The sequence below is a fragment of the Balaenoptera ricei genome, chromosome 6, assembly GCF_028023285.1.
Source record: "Balaenoptera ricei isolate mBalRic1 chromosome 6, mBalRic1.hap2, whole genome shotgun sequence".
Classification (NCBI taxonomy): domain Eukaryota; kingdom Metazoa; phylum Chordata; class Mammalia; order Artiodactyla; family Balaenopteridae; genus Balaenoptera; species Balaenoptera ricei.
This window is the reverse complement of record NC_082644.1, coordinates 41,146,895-41,170,097: the sequence shown is the minus strand read 5'-3', so window position 1 is coordinate 41,170,097 and position 23,203 is coordinate 41,146,895. Positions and strand designations below refer to the sequence as shown.

General features: G+C 42.1%; 1 protein-coding gene and 1 long non-coding RNA gene across 6 annotated transcripts in view; one reads left to right on the top strand and one right to left on the bottom strand.

Moving 5' to 3' along the window:
- The window catches only part of LOC132366987 (uncharacterized), a 94,949-nt gene extending 91,374 nt beyond the window's left edge, over positions 1 to 3,575 (top strand). The window contains exon 4 of the long non-coding RNA XR_009503630.1: positions 3,399 to 3,575. This is a non-coding gene — a long non-coding RNA (uncharacterized LOC132366987). The remainder of the gene's footprint in view (positions 1 to 3,398) is intronic.
- The window catches only part of RASEF (RAS and EF-hand domain containing), a 226,647-nt gene that overhangs the window by 72,971 nt on the left and 130,473 nt on the right, over positions 1 to 23,203 (bottom strand). For 4 of the 5 annotated variants that reach the window (XM_059924551.1, XM_059924552.1, XM_059924553.1 and 1 more), the window contains exon 1: positions 13,468 to 14,230. The exons of the other annotated variant lie outside the window; for it this stretch is intronic. In XM_059924551.1, the coding sequence (XP_059780534.1) occupies positions 13,468 to 13,898 (431 nt within the window). In that variant the 5' untranslated portion in view covers positions 13,899 to 14,230. Of the gene's footprint in view, positions 1 to 13,467; positions 14,231 to 23,203 lie in introns of those variants that run through there. 5 annotated transcript variants of the gene reach the window in all.

Genomic DNA, 23,203 nt, shown 5'->3' with positions numbered 1-23,203 from the left:
CCCATCGTGGCACGCTGTGTAATAGCCACAAAGTAAAAATGACCCAAATGGCCATGAAAAGTAAAATGGATAAATTGTGATACCTTCACACAATGAATACAGTAGAGAAAATGACAGATCTACAACTACAGGCTCACAAGCATAACGGTGAGTGCAAGAAGCCAAACCTATGTAGTAAGGAAAAAAACACCCAAGAAATCATGCCTGGGGGTCAGGGAGGGGCTACGGTGATTGGAAGGGAGCACGGGGCTTCTAGGTGCATGCTGTTTCTAGATCTGGATGCCGAATATGAGAGTGTCCCATCTGTGAAGAGTCAGCAAGCTGTACACCAAGCTCCTTGCACTCTTCTGTAGGTGTATTTGTCTCTGAAGAACACGTTCACAAAATATTACACAATATACTCGAGGAAGTATATATTTTTTATCTTCATGGGAAATTCAATCATGAACACTTCACAATTTGGATTTCATTTCAGAGGCAACCCAAGGCAAAATTTGAAGCACGTGATATTTATCTTTTCTACCTCAGTTCCACATTCTCTTTCTGGGGCTTTTCTACCTTTTGAATAGCAGCTCCCAACCAAACGTGGCTGCATTCCACACCCTCAATTCTCATTTCCTCAGCAGAGCTGAAGACATGCACGAGTCTCCCAGGAATCTTGTTTAAACGCAGATGCTTCAGTAGGTCTGTGGTGGGGCCTACAGTCTGTGCTGCTGGAAGAGCTCCCGGCTGTGGCCAGCATTGCTGGTCTGAGGCCCTGAGCTGCAGAGCCTGAGAAAAGACATGATTTAAAACCAGTGTCTGCTGAGCTCCTGGGAGCTGAATAATGCCTGTCCTGGGAAACTGAGCATGGAACTCACGGCTTCCTTATGGCTGAGTTTTAGGACCTGTATCTGGTGGAACATTTTGGGCTTCCCTGTGCCTCTCAATTTGCATCCCTGTTAGCTCTACCGACTCAGGGACAAAAAACTAGCAGTTGGGGACAGTAAAGAACCTGTTCCTACTCTAGGGATTTTTGTACAATTTCTCATTAAACCTTCACCTTTGGACTTCTTAGCATAGTGCTTTTTCCACAGCATTTGCAGAAGGGAGGGAGGGAGGGAGAGGAGGTAAAGGAAGAAAGGAAGTGAGCAAGCAAGCAGTTAGATTGCCTGGGAAAGTGCAGCAATGTAAAGTGCCGGCGTGACTTGCCAGATGGCTGAGGCTGCTTAAATCCAAGATGTCTCTTCCATGAGGGGCTCAGCGTGGAGTTATGGATATTTTGATGATGAGTGAGGTTGTAGGGTGAGAATGGAGGGGTGGACACCAGGGTGAAGAAGCCCTCTTCTCCCAGGGGGCATCTCAGAGCCATGAACACAGGGAGGGTAAGCCTCTTCTTGGCAGATAGAAAAATGTTAATAACTTTAAACCACCCCTGAAATTTGATATGTGGTTTTGAAGTGTTTAGGCATTTGGAAGGGGTACAAGGGGAATATAATATATGTATAAGGATTTTTCCAGATTCAAATAAATATTTGAAAAATTTCTGGTGCACATTTTATAAGCTGGAAGCAATAAAAAATGCTCTCTGATCTCGCCAGAACCGATTTGCATAACATAGGGAATCTCAAAAACAGAGTATCTGGAAAACTTTTTTTAGTAGCTGTGATGGTTAATGTCATGTGTCAGCTTGGCTAGGCTGCAGTGCTCAAATATTTGGTCATACATGTCTGGATGTTGCTGTGAAGGTCTTTTGTACATGAGATTATCATTTCAATCGGTTAGACTTTGAGTAAAGCAGATTACCCTCCAGAACGTGGGCAGGCCTCATCCAGTGAGTTGAAGACCTTTAAATGAAGACTGAGCACCCCTAAGGAAGAGGGAATTCTACCAGCCCACTGCCTTGGGGCTCAAACTGCTGTATCAGCATTTCTCTGGGTCTTCAGCCTGCTGGCCCATCCTGCAGATTACAGACTTGCCAGCCTCCACAATCGTGTGAGCCTATTCCTTAAAATAAATCCACGCCCCCTTGCCCACACACACACACACACACACACACACACACACACATGCTCACATCTTATTGGCTCTATTTCTCTAACTAACTAACACAGTGGCTTATATCATTGTACTTTCCCTGGGGTTCATCACATGAACAAATGTACCAGCTTCACCATGAATATATGCTAGCACTGCTTAAAACAGTTGAATAAGATTATTCAGCTTACTTGGTTGAATAAATTGAATTCAATAAGAACTGAATTCTTATTAAATTGCTAAATAAGAATTTTAATTTAAAATATTATTCAACAGAATAGGTCACTTTTTAATGGCCCAAATGCTCACCTACAACATAACATTATAATTCTCACCAGGGTTCATTAGGATTGTAACAGCCTATCCAACAGATCTGTGGACTTTTGTGGACAGATATTAGCCCGAAGATGGCTTATTCACTGTCATCTTTTAGGAGACAGGCAATGCACTATCCCTTTTAGACCAATATAAAACCTCCGCACCTGTACACACAGAATCAATCTAACCCTCATTTCTGGCTTTGTGCCTTGCTTTAGCCTCCCATGCATTTTCACTCAAGACTAGGACTGCTCGGACACAGTGCATGTTCCTATAGCATCAATTAGCCCATCCCTTAGGTCAATAGGTGAATGACGCAGAAGTGGAAGTTGCATTTCCCAGCATGTCGATGCTCTGTGCCCAAGTAACAGCCACCAAGTGCAAGCCCATTACCCCAGCTGAAGGCAGCCGGCTGCAGGTGAACACAGTCTGGACACACAATGCCCATTCCCCGGGGGCTTCCTCCCAGCACAGACGGTACACATGCGTTGTCTTTGTGCATTCTGTCCTTGTTCCTGTAACTCAGCAGCCACAACCCATGCACCTCCATCCACCAAGTTACCTTCACCTTAAAAAACAAAGTGCGAAATCCTATACTTGCATTAAAACATTTACAGTTTTTCTGTACTGGTACCCTGGACTGTCGTATGTTTCTATTAAGCATCTAATGTGACTTTTTCATTGTGCTAATATCTTATTCAGATTGTTACTGGTTTTTTGAGTATGCTGGTTGCAAAGCTATACAGATATGGAGAGATCAGCCCCATCCCTACTTTTTTTTCCCATATGTCCTTTGTGTGTTTGCAGAACATTAGGTTTGTCTGGAATACACATGCTGTGTTAGAGTAGAAATGCATGCACTGTAATCCACTCACTGACATCCCCAGGCTAACCATCTCTGCCAGACTGAAGTACATGCTCTGCCAACAGATCCCCAAGGAGGAAAAGAAAACATACTTGCATCACAAACACGAACACTAGTTTATGGCATGTGCATTAGAAAACATGACATATGAACGTCCTAAAACATGGATTTTCTAAGCAAATGTTGGTTGACTCCTCAGGAATTCGTCCACCTCAGCCAGAGCAGACTGTAACTGTTCTACAGGAGCAAGAATTACAAGGTGACTGGGTCATGCCAGGGGATGCACTGTGCAACCCCCACGCCTAAGGAGATGGGCAACAAGCCAGCGCCTGCTGCCTCAACCTCCCACCACCCCTCCACCTCTGGACCAGGCAGCCACAAGAGGCTCACAGCAGGTGAAACTTCCACCGCTGCACCCAGATTTCAGAATGAATAACTCATCTGCACTTGTTTGTTTTCTATCCAGACATTAAAAAAAAAACCACTCTAGGTCAGAGATACCATTATAACAAAATGGTCACTTGAGCATGCTCCATAATTGTAATGATCGCGAGGGGGTATCATGGCTGAACATGCCCATAAAATGCCCCCCAAAAATTGAAATTGAAGAGAGCGGTTGCCCTCAGTGTGTGTGTGGTGGGAGGGAGCTCTCAGAATGTGTCATTATTTCAAGTGTTTCTGCTTGGTCACCTGAAAACGACAGGTGTGAGTACATTTAAGGGGCAAACCTTGACGGAGCCTGTATTTGGGACTGATCCAAAAAGATATGAGACACAGAGCTTTTGTAGCTATCTCAATTTCTTATCTCTGTAAAAAAGAAATTTTGTATTCCATATGTTTGCTTTTCTTGTGGTTAAGAAGCATATAACGTGAAATCTCTATTCTTAACAAACTCTTAAGTGTACGGTATCGTTGCCTACATGCATCTTATTGTGCAGATCTCTAGAGCTTTTTCATGTTGAATGACTGAAGCTCTATAACCCACTGAACTGCAACTCTTCATTTCCCAATCCCCAAGCCCCTGGCAACCACCATTCAACTTTCTAAGAGTTGACTACTTTAGCTATCTCATATACGTGGAATTATACATTATTTTTCCTTCTGTGACTGGCTTATTTCACCTAGCATAATGTCCTCAGGTCCATCTGTGTTGTCACATACTACAGAAATTCCTTCTTTTTGTATAGTTGAGTAATATTCCATTGTATGTATATACCACATTTTCTTTATTCATTCATCTATCAATGGACACTTGAGCTGTTTCCACCTCTTGGCTATTGTGACTAGTGCTGCAATGATCACAGGAGTGCAGATATCTCTTCCAGATCCTGATTTCATTTGTTTGGATATACATGCAGAAGTGGGATTGCTGGATCTATGATAATTCTATTTTTAATTTTTTGAGGAGCCTCCATACCGTTTTCCATAGTGGCTGCACCGATTTACATTCCCACTAACAATGTACAAGGGTCCCAATTTCTCCACATTCTAACTAGCACTTGTTACTTTCTGTGTTTTTGATAACAGCCATCCTAACAGGTATGAGGCAATATTCCATTATGGTTTTGATCTGCATTTCTCTGATGATTAGTGATGAGCATCTTTTCATTCCCATAAAAATTTTTTTGACTGAAGGACAAAATATTCCAATAATAAAAGGAAATACCACTGTGGTACCAGAAAATATAACCTCTCATCACTAAATTCCCTTATTTTTATTTCATTCCTTTTTTTTTTTTTTTTTTTTTTACATATCTTAAAACTGTGACAAATACTTTCAGCTTCAAATGAAGAGAAAGAAAGACATCAGGGTAAAAGGTGTTCTGGACATCTCAATGCTTTCAGAGCTCAGCCCTCCTCCTCCAAGGACACACATCAGGGCAGCAAACTTGGAGGCAGAAAATACTGTACAGCAACATCTGTTAAGCCTGAACAAGGTAACTCAGGAAACTACAAGAACACCCAAGAGCAAAAAAGAGAGTAAAGACAGACTATCTTTGGGTCAAAATACTACCCCACAAACTTGGAAGGGGAAGAAGTAGTATGATTAAAACTCTAAGTTAGGGTACCATGGAACCACATGTTCACATCAACACGAATCTTCAAAGCAAGATCACGCCTGACACTTGAATTTACTAGGGCACATTCTCAGGTAGGAAACAGGGGTTGCAAACTGGAAAAAGTATCTTTCCTGCCTCTGTGCTTTGTCCTTCATGGAATATGCAAAACTGGAGATTCCTACTTAAAATATGGATTTTTCACCATCCTTTATAAGTTGGCGTCGCTGGCAACACTGGGCCGATGTCCTGCATGGCAGCATCTGTCCGTCCCCCCAGCATATGAAGCAGAGGCTGCTACTGGGCCCCAACTCCACTCCACCAGGTCTATGTTACCTGCCTGGCCCCGGAGGCTTCAGAGTTTGTGAGTCCCGCTCCATTACATCAGTCACAGCCCACGGAGTGGTAAGAGGAGGGAACGTGGAGATGATCTGACAGGGCCTAGAGTCTCTCTTGCTGGAACTGTGACACCACCACACAAGATAAATGGAGATAACTGCTCTACTGAAGAGAGGAAGAAACTCCCTGAATTTAGTTTGTCCACTTGATTTTTCTTTTTCTTTTTTTTTTAAATTAATGCCTTTATTATTATTTTTTAAACATCTTTATTGGAGTATAATTGCTTTACATTGTTGTGTTAGTTTCTGCTGTATAACAAAGTGAATCAGCTATACGTATACTTATATCCCCATATCCCCTTCCTCTTGTGTCTCCCTCCCACCCTCCCTATCCCACCCCTCTAGGTGGTCACAAAGCACCGAGCTGATCTCCCTGTGCTATGCGGCTGCTTCCCACTAGCTACCTATTTTACATTTGGTAGTGTATATATGTCAATGCCACTCTCTCACTTTGTCCCAGCTTACCCTTCCCGCCCCCGTGTCCTTAAGTCCACTCCCTATGTCTGCGTCTTTATTCCTGTCCTGCCCCTAGGTTCATCAGAACCATTTTTTTTTTAGATTCCATATATATGTGTTAGCATACGGTATTTGTTTTTCTTTCTGATTTACTTCACTCTGTATGATAGACTCGAGGTCCATCCACCTCACTACAAATAACTCACTTTCGTTTCTTTTTATGGCTGAGTAATATTCCATTGTATATATGTGCCACATCTTCTTTATCCATTCATCTGTCGATTTGGTCTGCTTGATTTCTGACCCCCAGTGAGAGCTGGACCCAGACCACCCACCTTGTGATTCTTCCCGTTCATTACGCTCACTGGTGCCATCACCTCTGGAGAGAGAGAAACTGTCTAAGAAACTTTTGATTTTTGACTGGATATCATTTTAAAGCACCCCATTCCTGGTGCAGTCCCAGGCACACATGGATTAAAAACAAAGTTTTTTAAATGAAGGAGTGAATGAATGACATAGGAAAAAGGCAAGAAGAGTTTCCTCTGTGGGCAAATAACAAAAATGATCCTTAAGACTGGGAACAATTTAAGATGAACTTCTTCCACAATATTATGCCCTCGATTTAAATGACGGACGAGATCGATAAGCAATGAAAAATAGAGAAACTAATGTTTTCAATCTTATACAGTTCTTGAGGATTTCAAGTCCTATTAGAACAGTATTTCTCACACTTGATAAACATGTAGACCTTATAAAAGAAAATATCTCCTACGGATTCCAGAGTTGATGTAAATATTGTTTATATCATGTCACTTAACTATAAACAAACATAAACCAGATATAAACTCCTTATACTTATAGCTCCCAAACATTTATGTGACCAACACGCATTTGCAAAATCAGTGGAATGAGAATTAGCAACATTCATTTAAACTGACAAGGGATGCACTTCTACTGAAACGACACCCCCATAGCCAATGTCAGTATGGCCCTGGCAGCTTGTGTGCTGCGCTTTCCAGCCACACTTACAGGATCAAAACCCCACTCCCTGATCACTTTTCCATTGCGGACACAGACAACCCAACACTCCGTGTTGTTGGTCACTTTCAGTTTACGTGGACACATCATTTGCACCAAGTCCACTGTTGTGCCTTCCTCATCAGCCCATGACAAGGAACGGATGCCATACAATCTTAAACACAGAGGCAGGTTTTGAAACAGTGTAGCCAAATCTGTCATGTAAGAGTCATCCAGGTGATTCCAAATGTGCTCAGATTAATTTGTTTTATATTATCATATAATGATAACATAAAATGAAAACATAAATGTTTAGTCTTCTAAGATTGCCAAGCATACACATAAAGACCCAAAGGGCACCCAATTTGAGAAACACTCTTGACATGAAATGTCCATAGTCTGGAGATGTGCCCTGAGGTATTTTTCTGCATTTATTATACTGCATCTCAGGTCCTTCAGATGTCAGAAACTCCTAGGTATTTAAAAACGTGAGACAATGAGCTCCTTGAAGGTCAGGTCTACGAAGGAGTCTCTCTAGTGCCTGGGACACTGGCAGGCACATGAATACCGAGGGAATTAGAGAAAGAATGAAAGAAACATGTCTGAGCTACTGCATCTATATGTCTTGTTTTTATAAGACATATAGACTAAGGCCTTAAGGGTTAAAATTCACTTTTCTCTTTTTATAATTACTCTGACAAAAGCAATTATAATTTGGAAGACCCCAAATATTTACCAGTTGAAGCAGTGAAACTGTTTTTTTGAGGAATTAATATCAAAGAAATCATACGTGTCATTCCATCATTACAGCTTTCCTCTGGGAAGCAGTGTTTACTTTCCATTTTACAACCTGATATGAGACTAACAGTCAGATAGGAGCAGCCCAAATACCCACGATAAATACTCTCTTCCCATTTCTTCCCTCCAACGATATACTGCAGTCAGGTGCAACTAAGCTTTCACAAGCTACACATGAAGCAAGAAAGTATACTGTATATCCTCTTAGGAGAAGAAAGCAGACATTTGAATCGCCTTGGCATCCTAACCTCCCCCATCATCAAAGGCTCTCTTCTCCGTCATCAGCCTCTAAGCTTCCATTCAAGGCAGATTAGCCCGATTCAGCTACTTCCATTTTACAAATGAAATAAAATCATGTAACCTGGGAAGAAATCAAGAAACAGGTTTTACAAGCTCCAAGTGACCGTGTATTTGAACAGTGATTCCGGAGAGAAGTAAATGAAAACTTCAGGCTAAAAGACAAGCTAGAGAAGAGTCTGTGGTCCTTGGAGGGTAGTCTTCCAATGACACCCCATCTTAAGCCTTTTTCTTTTTACCCATACCATAAGGGCTGAGTAAACAATCTCTCACCAAAACCTGCCAGCAGAGCTCTGAACAATCAGCAAGATCTGAGGGTCAGAGCAGGCCACTGTCTGTATGGCCAAAACTGGCAGTCCTCTAAGGATGCGAGGCCAGAATACCTTTCTGGGACCAGGAGGCCAAAAAGAAATTACTACCTCAAGATGAAATTCAAATATCAGAACCAGAAGGGGCCACCACCAGCAAGCAGAGCTCATAAAAAATAAGCCATACAGAGACTCCTGCTGGGCCCAGGAGCAAGGTTTGGATGGTTCAAGGAAGAGCTGTGCTTCAAATGGACAGGTTTCTCCCCCTCAGCAGTAGTGTAATGACACATAATTGTGATAGAGGATATACTGAAGAGGAAAAACAAAAAGCAACAGACCAGAAACAGTTAGAAAGTAAAGATATATATAATCTATATAGAGAGATAGAGACATATAAAGATATACATATATATATATATATATATATATATATACACACACACACACACATATATATATCCCCAGTTCTGAATGCAGAAAAGGCAGGAAATCTCTGGAAAGCTTGTGGCTAGCACACTGATAGGCCTCAAAGCCAGTGCCAAAGGTAAGCATCACACACAGTCAAAAGCATCTTTGAACCTCTTCCAGGACTGAAGTCCAACCCACTATGGTGCCTCAAGGCTGGAACCAATCTTTATCTCCTTGGATGAGCAGCAGATATTACTGGCAATATGGGTGAAAAAAATATACTTATCTTCAAACATTAAAACACAGTCCAAAGCACCCAGATGCTCACATGTGGAAGATACTCAAGAGCTGAGATCAAACAGAGAAGAGCTGATTTAACTCTCGCATCCCAAGCTGTCTCAGGGCCATACCCTCACTGAGTGGGAAGAGAGGGGAAACTGAGGCACTATCTAATCAATCAGTGTCTCTCTGTCTGCTTGTCTTCTGCCTCCTCTCACCCTGTCCCCCTCTCACTCCGTGTCTCCAGCCCTCTCTTTGTTTACCTCTCTCTTTGCGTCCATCTCTCCTCTCCCTTTCCCATCCTGCCAAGCACCATATCATGAAGGTGAAGCGGGCTTATGAAGCAACTGCACTATTACAAAAGAAGACGATGAGAGGCAAAAGCCCGAAAGTGGACCCCAAGAAAGGGAAATGTAAAGGAGTCCCTGACCATGAAACTATGCCTCTGCCTACTTGTAGCTTCATGTTTTTTAAAACGTCCTAGTTAAGTGGGATTGGTGTCACCTGTTGCTTTTCCTCTCCATTTTAGTCATCATCTTCATAGTTACATGGACGTGCCAAAGTAAACCTTTTTGACAATCCATATAACAGTTCACACGTGGGTAGTTTTGGTTCTTCTCAATTAAATTTCTTGTTTCTAAGTTATTCAACAGAAGACTCTTCTTCAACGTTGTGTGTGTAGAAAGGGCACAAACCATGTGAAACAGCTTGACCACACAGGTCTGATTTTGGTGCCTGAACAAATCCCGCCCCAGCCCTGTCTGGCAGGTCACCAATCATGCTAACCCCTGTTACACCAGAGGCACCCACCCACCCTGGGTCTAATCTGGCTATTGTGGCAAAATTGGTGCCCATTCACAAGTCCATTGTGGTTCTGGTGCCAGCTGGACCCTCGCGTTTCTGTTTGTGAGAACGTGGGGTTCTAAGTTAAAGTGAATCAGTCCACAAATGACACTCAAAATCGCTACAAATGGAATTGAGAACACTCTGAAAAGCTTCAGCTCTGACTAGAGGAGAGAGGTGAATTCCAGTCATGACCCCGCCTCAGTCGAATGCTCAATGCACACACACACAGACACACACACACCCTATATCCTTCTCTCCTTGCCAATCTCAGAAGACACCAGCTCTCACCAGAATGTGAAAATATAGGGAGAGAACTAACAAAAGAAATGAAGAGAATGCATGCAGCATGAACTAACTGCATTCTCAGTATATGAAGTAGGGAATCAAGGAACATTCAGCAAATATTTATTGAGTACATTTATTGAGTACCTACTGGATACAAACCTCCCTTTCACCAAGATAATGCCCCTGACACCAGAAACTGGCTCCACTAGGTAATTAAAACTCTGCTCTCTGTTTCTCCCCAGACATTCTCTTCCCACTTCATGGATTTTTCTTGGCCTGATACAATCCTCCTTCCGTTATTCTCTTACGTAACTACATTGCCTTGCCCATTCTGGTTTCACCTGCTGGCTGACCTAGTTCCAGCTTACTGGAACTAGTGGTAACGGCCCATCCTGACCCTCTGGACCATTTACACCTGCCCAGCTCAGGTTAACAGTGTCACATGGCGGGACACTCCCCTCCCCAACCTTTAAGGAAAGAAGTCCCTCAGTTTCTAAGAGAAGACCAACTTGAGAATTTAACACATCACCCAGAGACCATTTTTATTCTTTCACAGTGCAATATTATTTTCTCTCTAATATCACAATTATCGATGACTGAGGACTTTAACCCAAATTTGTTTAATATTTTGATCTAAGAGTTTGAATGATCTTTGAAATGGAAATCACTACCACGTTTTGCCTTTGCAGGAACCAAACACTCCTATATCTGATATCTGTTCTGCTTAAACTGTACACAAATACCCCCCTAGGATAGGGATGGGACACGGTGCCACCTGGGGGAAGATGGAGTGCCAGGTGGGAAACTAAGGCACCAGATGAAATGGCACACCTTCCCAGAGAGACAATTTTCCCCCTGGAAGAATATATAATATTTTATGCTAAACCAAGCCACAGTATATTATAAAGTGAACATGACTTCTTTTTTTTAAGGTAAAAACTCAAGAATTCAAAGAAAGTTCCTGCTTGCAGGCAGTCTGTTGGGTTATGTCCACAATACATGGGGTTTCCTGCAAATAACTCTCCTGCCTTTACATGTTCTCTGAGGAAATTTTTTGAGAAATATTTCACCCACACTATGAACTTCTTGAGGGCATGAACCACATCTCCTCCTTCTCTTTGTCTCCAAGTACCTAGGACAGTACCTAAGACAGTGGCACAAAACAGGCACTCAACAATGTTTGCAGAATTAATTTGGCTGAAATAATGGCAATGACATTGTCAATAATGAAAGATTTTTATCACATTTGACTGGGAGGAAGGGAAGATGAACATGTATGAGGAAGTAGAATAGAAGCAATCCAATTTACCAAAACAGCTAATGGCTGCCATAGTAACAATCAGGTGAAGCAATTCAGTTTAGTTCTTTTCCACTGGAACGAGTACAGGAAGGCAAATATTGTACTTGTTAATCTCACAGAAGACAGGGGTGGGGCTTAGGACACAAGACTACCAGGTGACACTGGTGCCATTATATTTAATAACATCTCAAGAGTCGGAAAGGCATCATGATAATAATAATGTCACCAATAATATTAAGACCTGGTTGTATGCTGATCCTAAGAAGGCCATTTTCATCATTTAAAGGTTAAGTGTCAAATATTGGCTGCTGAGACTTGGCAACTCTGAAAAGTAGTTCAGTGTCTGTGTGTGTGTGTGTGTGTATGTGTATGTGTGTGTGTATAAAATATGGTGTGGTCTTACCTTTTCTTATTCTTAATATTGTTACCTTTTTAAACTAGCTGGACCCAAACCAAGTTACAGATGAAAGATGATGCAAAGTATATGGTTATAGCAAAGTTTAAATTTTTCTACTTCCCTGGTGGAGACACTGCATTTTCACTCATCTGTAAATAACAGAAAAGATGGGTATCGCGCCCACTTTCTCTACACAATCCCTCTTATACTGCAGTGAGTAACCTTCCATGCCCAGTATTCCCTGAACTTTCCAAACAGGAGGGAGAAGTTGGGCGGAGGAGGAAGTGAGGACTTCCAGCCCTGCAGGTCTAAGCGGTGAATGGGTGAGCCAGGCCGCTGCTGCCTTCCAGGGCTATTTCCTTTTCTGAGTCTTATGTCTCAGATATGTGAACTGCCGACCAAAATGTTCAGATCTTCCTAATAATGACAACCAGAGATACATAAAATTTCAATGAAAATCCAGAGAGCAGAAAAACATTTTATACTATTAAGCTGTTTGTAGCGCCTGAGGAAGAAGTAAAAATAGCTCAAGACATACCATGACTCTAGGCAGAGATAGATGCAAATTAATCTCAATAAAACCTGAATATCTTTCCCACCATGCCCTGAACCTGCAGGCATCCCCTTTCCCCCTGAGAATTAAGTAACTTGATACTATGTTATTTCTGTCACAGACACAAAAGTAGAGAGTTTACTGTATGATTTTATTCTATGGTATAAAAAGTGAGAGTTTTAAAATGCACAACATGTGGGATCAAATGCTGCTCTTTTAGTAACTGGGCAAGTCCCTTAACGTCCTTAGGTCTAAATTTCTCCATTAATCACAGATAAGAACGTCCACCCCCAAGGTTATTCTGAGTATTAAACGAATTAACCTGTAAAATGCCTAGCACATAGTAGGCATCGGTGAATCTTTGTGTGCAGCAATATAAATGTGCAACAATGTCTTGTTTTCTACGTAGTAGCAGGAAAACAACAAACACAAAAACTACCATAGAGAATGGCAAATTGGCTAGCGGCCCGGGTCACCAAGCGTTGCTGCTCCGGGTGCAGCCTGGAGGCCAGGAGTAGGAGGTGATGTAATCAAGTCTCTGAGGTTCGGGGAGCGCTCCTAAACCAGCGTCCCGGAAGAATCTCCGGACGCTGTGGATTTCACTCTGGCTTATGAAACTCAGAAATAAGCAAGGCAAACTTTCTCCCTGAACTGTGACTCGGAACGCTTTCCTTTTCCTTAACTCTAGGGGATCCCGTCTTGGAAGAGTTAAAAGTGCGTCGGTGAATGGAGGAAAGCGAGAGAGAGAGACAGAGAGAGAGAGTGTCCACTGGGTCTGCACACTCCGAGTGTAAGAGGGAGAGGTGGCAGCGTCCCAGGGAGGACAGAAACACCACCACCACCTTCCGCTCTGCAAACCACACACGCACCTGGGGATGAACTTGACCTCGTCCCCGAGTCGCGCCTGGAAGTCCTGCCAAGCCTGGCCCGGGCTCGCCGAGTCCCAGTGGGCGGCCAGTGCCGCCGCTGCGTCCTCGTCGCGCTCGTCCTCCTGGCTGTCCCCGGGGTCGGACCCCACCAGGGCCGCAGTGAACGCGGGCTCCCGCGGCCCTCGGCCCCAGCGCCGTCTCCCGCGGTGGGCCCCGCGGAAGCCGCGCGCGAACTCCTGGAAGGTGATGGCGCCGTCGCGGTCGGCGTCGAGCCGCTGGAACACAGCCTCGGCGTCGGCCGGCCGCACGCGCAGCTCCGCGCACAGCGCGCTGAACTCCTCGCGCTCCAGGCGCCCCGAGCGGTTCGCGTCGCAGGCGGCGAAGACAGAGCGCAGCCGGGCCAGCTCCTCCAGGTCCCCGTCCGGCTCCATCCCGCCGGTCGGGGGCGACCGAGAGGGCTCCGGGGCGCGCGGCCCGCTCGGGCAGCGGTGACGGCGGCGAGTCCGAGGCCACCTGCTGCCGCCGGGAGCTGCGGCAAGTTCGGCGAGTCAAGCAGGTTAGGCCACTGGCGGGAACGTCCGGGCGTGGCGAAGCGCCTGGGTGGGTCGGGACGGCGCGCTCCGACGTGGCTCCGCGCGCGGACCCTGGCCGGGCTCAACCCCAGAGCGGTGCGAGCGCGCCCCTAGCCCCGCGCACCACTCAGCAGCGCCCGCCGCGATTGAGCGCCCGGCGCGGCCTCACGCACTTGCCCAGCGAGGCCCGGCTCCGCCCAGCCGGGGAGGAGGAGCGCCCCGCTCCGGTTCCCACGCCTTCGAGAGTCCGGCTGTGCTTTTCGTGCGGGCCTTTGGAACCTGTGTTTGGGGCTCCTGGAGTTGGGGAGCCCGGCCGGAACTGGGGGTGAGGCAGAAGCGTTGCCAGGCCCTTCGGCATAAACAGTGTTTGCTCGGGTAAATCGAGAGCTGGTATGAGAAGCTAACTAACTGGATAGAAAGGGGAAAGGAAGGTAGGGGTAGGATCCCAAATTGGTTAACGTTATGTGTATTTTATTATTTTCTCATTCCGGAAAATTGGTAAACTTCCGTGTATACAAGTTTTCTTACAAACCAAAGTATGAGATTTACCAGAAGACCCCATTCTCTGAGTTTACTGGCTTTCTTTAATGCGTGTCCCTCCAACGTTAAGGTCCAACTAGTTAATGCACAGTAGGAATCACATAGATCTTCCAGATCCTCAAATCCAAATAACTTTTCTCAGTCCTTGTCTCCTCAACCTGAGAGAAAATTAATAACCAAAATCCTTGGCAGGCAGCAATATTTAAACAAGGACTGAGGTAGCTTTTTTTCCCCCTTTAAACAAATCTTATGGAAATTATGCAGATGTGTTACCCTTTGATCTTAAACATTTATTTCAACAATGCTATTGTTTCTTTAATATTGGCTGCTTCATGGGTATAAGATCTTTAAAATTCATCCATTTTTATCCTTTTAAAAAAATCTTGTCTTATTTCCAAGAGACCCTCACTCTGTCATATGATTTATGTATATGTTCCCTTTGGTGATTCTCATAGCCTGTGAAAGTGCATTTGGGTTATTTTTACGTTATTCAAGTCAATTTCCTCCACTTTTTAGATTTTATTTTATTTATTTCCATTTCTTTTAGTTATGACTGTATTTCACTTATTCTCATTCTGGATTCTCTTTATTGCTTACTACTTTGTTTTCGATATAATAAAAATAGAGGATTTGACTGACACAGTTCCTCAAGCTCGTGTTCTTAAACAGAAAGCTAAGTGCTAAACATCTGAGGAACTGTTTCTTCTTATAGTACAATAAATAAAGTCAACACTCACAGCATCTGTCAAGCTGTAAATACCACTGATAATTGCCATCTGTAAATTTAACTGGTAAATTATGAGAGGCGTTCTATTAGAAGCCCTGGACTTAGCAATCTAATGGCTAAGTGAATACAGTACTATACAAGTAGATAGCTAATACATTGAAATGAATTTTATTATCAGTGCAATATAAATTGTTACTGATTTTTGAGTTTATGTGCTTTCCTGTTTATTCTAAAGGTTGATTTTCTCCATATAAAGAAGAAATGGGGCTTCCCTGGTGGCGCAGTGGTTAAGAATCTGCCTGCCAATGCTGGGGACACGGGTTCAAGCCCTGGTCGTGGAAGATCCCACATGCCACGGAGCAACAAAGCCTGTGGGCCACAACTACTGAGCCTGCGCTCTAGAGCCCGTGAGCCACAGCTACTGAAGCCTGCGTGCGTAGAGCCTGTGCTCCGCAACGAGAAGCCACCACAATGAGAAGCCTGCGCACCGCAACAAAGACCCAATGCAGCCAAAAATAAATAAATAAAATAATTTATTAAAAAAAAAGAAGAGGGCTTCCCTGGTGGCGCAGTGGTTGGGAGTCTGCCTGCTAATGCAGGGGACACGGGTTCGAGCCCTGGTCTGGGAGGATCCCACATGCTGCGGAGCGGCTGGGCCCGTGAGCCACAACTACTGAGCCTGCGCGTCTGGAGCTTGTGCTCCGCAACAAGAGAGGCCGCGATAGTGAGAGGCCCGTGCACCGCGATGAAGAGGGGCCCCCGCTTGCCACAACTAGAGAAAGCCCTCGCACAGAAACGAAGACCCAACACAGCTAAAAATAAATAAATTAATTAATTAATTAAAATGAATAATGCTTTAAAAAAAAAAAAAAGAAGAAATGGCTAGCTTGGTAATGCCTTTAAAGCTTTACAAATCTACTTATTAAACTGAATCTCTGAAATATTATTATCATTATTCTGTTAGCGATTAATAAATAGCTGTATTTTTCAAAATAGATGAGTTAATAATATTTTTAACTGCTTAGGCAGAAGTGCTTTTTTTGAAGACTGCTCATGCAACTTCCTTCATTAACTCACTCTGACCTTTGCACTCAATTGTAAATTCTTATATTCTTTCACCTGCTTTGTCCTTTCTGTAAGCCCCTTCATTGAAGAGTCGTCAAGAAACATGGATTATTCCAAATGTCTTGTGTACACATCTCATTTCCACTGATGTGAATCTGCTCCAGACCTACTGTAACAGTTATCTATCACTACATAACAACACAACAAACACCTAGTGATTTAAAACATCAACCATTTTATTTGTTCATAATTTCATTGCCATCAACTTGGGCAGGGCTCCAGTAGGTGATTTTTCTGCTGGCCTGTCTAGGATCATGTAGTCATGATAGCTTTATTGTGGCTGCATGGTCTTAAGTGTCTAACCCATATGTCTGAATTTGGTGCTGGCTGGTAGCTGGATATGTCTTTAGGAGGCTAGCACCGGCTTTGTCATATGGTGGAAGTGTCTCATGAGTGTAAGTCCCAATGCACAAATGCTTTTCTAGCCTCAGCTTGTGTCATGTTTGTTGATATTCCATTGATCAAAGCAAGTCACATGGCCAAGCCCTAAGTCAATGGGGGAGGGGATTATACAAGGTCATGGATACAGGGAGATGTACTTTATCGGGGGCCCTTACTATAACAATATACCATACCTAGCCTCTAATACATTCTCTTGGGCTCCTGTCCTTAACGATCTCCTGTTCATTCTACAACCACAGCTGGACAGTCCTTCTTAAACATCAATTATTCTGTCATTCTGGAACTCAGTCGTTCTGAATCAGTGGTAATTTTGTTCCCCAGAAAACATCCGGCAGTATCTGGAGACATTTTTGGTTGTCACAATTCGAAAAGGGGCAGATGCTAGTAGTATCTAGTAGGTAGGGGCCAAGGATGCTACTAAACATCCTGTGATGCACAGGCCCAGCCACCTATAACAAAAAATTATCTGGTCAAAAATGTCAATAGTCCTGAGATTGAGAAATCCTGCACCCTAGCTCATCAACCCCCAGAGAATCAAGGGTAAACTCTTCATCTGGGCATCCAAAATCCTCTACAGTCTGGTCCCATCTTATATATCCAAACATCTCTCCCTTTAATCTCCATCAGGGCTCCTACTGTCCCCCAGATATGCCACACTTGATTACATGATTAACTTAATAGCTTCTCATTGTCATGACGACAAACATCTTTTAGCTGTTTTCTCTTCTGCCTAATCAAACCATTTCCCAGCCTCAGGTGAAGAGTTGGATCCTGCTTTTCCTATCAAAGTTTCAATTTCATTGTGGCCTGTCACAAGGACAGTGCTGAGCATGTATTATGTCAGCTCAGGCCATAGGAATGTTTTTCTTTTTTAGTCTTTTTCACGGTTTTATTTTTTATGTTAAAACTCTGATTCATCTGGAATTTATTTTGGGTCAGGTGTGAGTTGTAGATTCAACTTTATTTTTTTCTGGCTTTCTACCGAGTTGTCTCAACACCGTTTATTCAAGAATCTCTTCTCCATGGATTTAAATACCACCTTTAGCATATACTAAATTCCTGTACGTATTGGAGCTTATTTCTGGACTTTCTAGCCTGTTCTATTGAGGAATCATTCACATCTTGAGCTTATAAAAAGATTCCTAAAGGAGTCCTATTGAGTTGCCTTTTGTATTTTTAAGTGTTTAAAGTACCTCACAAGGTACTAAGGAGTGCTTTTGAATATTTCCAGCAATATTCTCAGGGGAAGGCCAAGGTTATATAATCTGTCTCTAATATTTTGAAGAATTAAGAGGAAAGAGAGGAGAAGAAAGAAATAGGAGGCATTTCTTTTCTGTTTTAGCATCCAGAAACAGCTAGTGAGGAATTGGAGATAACAGAGCAGCCTTTGAGAGCCAGTGAATTGGAAGGTAAGGAGAGCTTGCTTGTAGTTATCAGCATGACTTTTTAGAAAGATCAGCTTGCTTTGTGGCTGCTCAAGGATTTTAAAAATCAGAGATAATCTTGTTAGAGCATGTTTCTCAAAAGAGTGAAAAGACACTACTGTGATCAAATACATTTCTAAAACACAAATACATTTTGAAAAGATTCCTACTGTATCTCTTCTTGGATGAGATAAAGAAAGCTGTTTATACTTGTTTAATCTAATATTTCCTACATGTATTTGACCATGGAAGCTTTTAGTTTGGGGTTTTTGGTTTTTGTTTCAGTTTCTGAGGGCTTTCCACAGAGTTTGTGCTCTTGAGAACATACTTTGGGAAATCTTGTGATAGACAATGACTAGGATGATGAGTCATGAGAAATTATCCTTTGCCACTACATCATAAATTGATCCAACTTTCTATAGCTGGGAATGAGCACCACCCCTTAACCTCCTCTTCACCCAGTAAATGGGAGAGGCTTTTAACAGAAGCCTATTGTAATCTACCCTATAGGAGTCCCTACAGGTACAAGAGCCTTCCTCAGAGCCTTACTTAACACTGAAGTTACTCTGACCCAGAAGGATCTGATAAGCCTGTTAAGATGGAACTAGATATCAAAGTAATGGTATACCACTGAGGAACCAATTAGTAGGTTCAGGAACTCTCTCAAACAAACACAGCCCTGTAAGAGCTTGTGTCTTAGTTTTCTCATGAGTATCTACTCAAGGCTTACTATTCCTAAGGAAGTTATAGGAAAATTTTGAATATTTTACAAAGAAGAATATGTCAGCAAATTTACATCACAGTGATTTACTTACTCTTTATGTAAATACGGAAAAAGAATAACATCCACGAACCCAGAAATTACAAATAGGAACATTTTATCATATTCACATCAGATATATATATATATATTTTTTTTAGAAAATAAAGAATTATGGACCCAGTTGAACTTACTCTTTGATTGCCTATCGTTTCTGTAATAAATAGATAGCATTGTTATATGTATGTATGTGCTGGCAGTCAGACTTTGGTAAATCTTTCACTGTAAAAAATTAAGTATCTCTATAATGCTCCAAACAGTATCAAACACCATTTTACAGACCAGAGCAGAGTCGGCCTCCAGTACTAGAACTGAGTGAGAAGTGTTGAATTTCAAACTTCTGATCCCATTATGTGATGACCAAGCAAAGCTCATATGTCATCTCCCCACATTGGTAAACCACGTATCTTATACATCTTGCACCTCTCAGTTGAGACAAAAGTTTGCATTTCATATTATATATGCAGGAAATAGAGAGAGAGAAATTGAGCCCAGTGCAAATATATCCATCTCAACTTTTGGACAGTAGAACAAGGCCAACTGTGGTAAGCAGAATTCTTCAGTATCCCCCATATTCCCACTTCTTGGTGTACATGCTCTGAATAATCCCCACCTTTTCAAAGTGACCAAGCCTTGTGAATTGGATGGGAGAATCATTCCTGTGATTACATTATGTTATGTAAGACTCTGAGCAGCCTGGAGTGACGATTCTTCTGCTGGTCTTGAAGAAGTAGTAGCTGCCATATTGTGAGAGGGCCCTATGGCTAGGACCTGAGAGGTTAGATTTAATGTTATTAATTGTGTCTTTTCTAGAGTTTCATGTAAATAGAATCATACAGCATGTACTCTAACATGCATGGCTTCTTTTGCTCAGCATAATAATTTTTAGATTAATTTATATTGTTGTATATCTCAGTAATTCATTCCTTTCTAGTAATGAATAGGAGTACATTATATATACATATACCACAGTGTGTTTATCCATCACTTTGTTGATTGGCTTTTGGCGTATGTCCAGACTTTGGCTACTGTGAATAACGCTGCTATAACTATTCTTCTACAAGTCTGTGTGAAGGAACACGTGTCCATTTCTCTTGGGTAAATTCCTAGTAGTGAGATTGTTGGATCACATGGTAGGTATATGTTTAGCTCTACAAGCAACTGACTAAGTGCTTTTCAAGGTGATTGGTTTTACATTCCTATCAGCAATGTAAGAGAGTTCTAGTTACTTAGTTGCTCCATATTTTTGCCAACCCTTGGTAGTATCAGTCTTTTTAATTTTAGCAATTCTGATGGATATGTACTCATATCCCATTGTGGTTTTAATTTGCATTTCTCTGATGACTAATGATATTGTACAACTTTTCATATGCTTATCAGCCATTCTTGTATCTTCTTTAAGGAAATGTCTATTCAAATCATGTGCCCATAATTTATTGGGTTGCCATCTAATTAAGTTGTACGCATTCTTCATCTATTCTGCAAACAAGTCCTCTGTCATGTATATGTACTTTGAAATTTTTCTCCCATTCTCTCCTTTGCCTCTACAATTTCTTAATGGTGTCTTCTGAAGAGCAGATGGTTTTAGTTTTGATGAAATTCAACTTATCAGTGTTTTATTTTATGGTTTATACTTTTGTGACCACCTAAAAAATCTTCATCTACCCAGAGTTGCAAAGATATTCTTTATGTGGTTTAGAAATATAGATTTATCATTTACTGTTGCATCTATAATCCATTTTGAGTGAATTTTGTGTATTGGGTGAGTTAAAAGTTGAAGTTTATTTTTTTCTATATGGATAGCCAGTTCTTCTAGCACTACTTTAAAAAAAACTGTCCTCTCCCATTGAATGGCCTTTGTCAGAAATCAAATGACCATATATGTGTGGGTCTATTTCTGGACTCTCTATTCTGTCCTGTTGATTTGTATATCTATCCTTTTACCAACACCATATGGTCTTGATTACATTGCTTGAAAATAAGTCTCAAAATCAAGTACTGTAGTATAAATCCTCCAACTTTGTTACTCTTTTTCAAAATTGTTTTGGATATTCCTGGTCCTAGGTATTTCCATATAAATTTTAGGATCAGTTTTTCAATTTATACAAAAATATATCCTGGCACTATGATTGTGTTGAATCTTATAGATCAATTTTGGCAGAATTGTTATCTTAATATTAAGCCTACCTATCAGTGAACATGATATATCTCTTGTTTATTTGTTGCCAACACATAAAAATTCAATTGGTTTTGGTATTATGATGAACTTATATCCTGAGACCTTGCTAAACTCACTTGTTAGGTCTAGTGATTGTTTGGTGTAATTCTTAGGATTTTCTCATACACAGTCATGTCATCTGTGGGGAAAAAAAGGATAGTTTTACTTCTTCATCTCTAATCTGTATGTCTTTTATTTCTTTTTCTTGCTTTATTGCACTGGTTTGGACTTCTAGTACAATATAGAATTACAGTGATAAGAACAGATTGCCTGCTTTCTTCCTAATCACAGAGGGAAATCATTCAGTCTTTCACCATTAACTGTGATGCTAACTATAGGTTTTTTTATAGAAGTCTTTTATTTGGTTTAGGAAGTTCTCTTCTATTCCTACATTGCTGAGAATATTTATCATGGGTGGATTTTGCATTTTGTTAGATGCTTCCAGCATTTATTTAGATGATCATGGCTTTTCCCCCCTCCCTTATTCTGTTAATGTGGTAAATTATATTGATGAATTTTCAAATTTTAATCCAACTGTCACTTTCCATGTAGTCTCAGGGCTTCTTCACATGGTCTCTCCCTCAAGATAGTTGGGCTTCTTACATGGTGCCTCAGGACTCCAAGAACGAGTCTTCAAAGAGTCTTGGGCCAAAGCTACAAGACTTCTTACAACCTAGCCTCAGAAGTCCCAGACTGTTAGTTCAGCCACCTTCTACTGGTCAAGCTAGTCACCAAGGCAACCCAGCTCAAGGGGAGAGTAAATAGTCACCAACTCTCAACAAGATGGGTAGTAGTAAAGAATTTGTCACTATCTTTAATCTACCATAGCTTCCTTGCTTTGAGTTTGGCTTCATATCACACCCTTCTTGTTGTATTTTTTTTCTACATCGCTGTATGTTTGAAGTGGGATGGGATATTTGTCACTTCAGCTCAGTCTACCATATTGACCAGATATCCTCCCGCTCTGCTTTAGACCTCAGCTTAGATATCATTTCCTTGACCTTCCAAAAAGAGATTAGGCCTCCCTTTTAAGTGTCTCCATAGGAGCCCATTTCTATCCCCATACCTGCTGCACATGTGCCCTGCCTCCAGCTATACTGTCTCCCAAACTTTAAGCACTCGTGTTAAGACTCCATACTTCCTCTATGCTGTTCCCTCTGCCCAGGATCCTTTCCCTATTTTGCCACCATGCAATCATATTTAATCCTTTAAACATCCTTCATGAGGTAGGTTTCCAAATTTTAGAGACAAGAAAACTAAATCTCAGATTGAGTGATATGACTAAAATCACACAGCTAGTAGAACTAGGATTCAAACTCAGATCACCTGATTCAAGTTTGCTGCATGTTTCCATCCATGGTGCATGTATCAAATGCTGTCTTGCTCTGCCCATCCCCTCAAATCCCCTGTGCATTTCCATCCAACAGTTGGATGTCACTTGTTGGAGAACTGCCTTCAGGCTGCTAGAGTTTGCTTTGTCTGTGTGTCCAGAGAGTCACAGGTACCAGGTAATTTGTATCTCCTCTGGAAGCAGACCTTGAACACTGAATGGTGTTCAAGTTCTCTTGACCTCTATGTAGAACAACTCTGAGCTGACCTGCATGATCTTCAGCAATGGGACTGAGACAGTCACCCTCTGGGTGATGTTGCATGAGGTCAGTGTTGCACTGTAGCTTATCCTCCTTCCCTTCCCAATTCTGCCTTCCCTGCTCCCCTAACCTTCCGCATCCACATGAATCCTCATCTCAGTGTCTGGGTAGCCCAGCCAAAGGCATTGCACAACTACTTCCTTGGCATGAAATATTCTCTACAGAGACTCAAGTCTAAGGGTGTGGCATTGTCTGTAGTTTGTGAAAGGACCCTGTGGAGTACATGAGCTACCTAGAAGCCACTGCAATGTCCTGACAC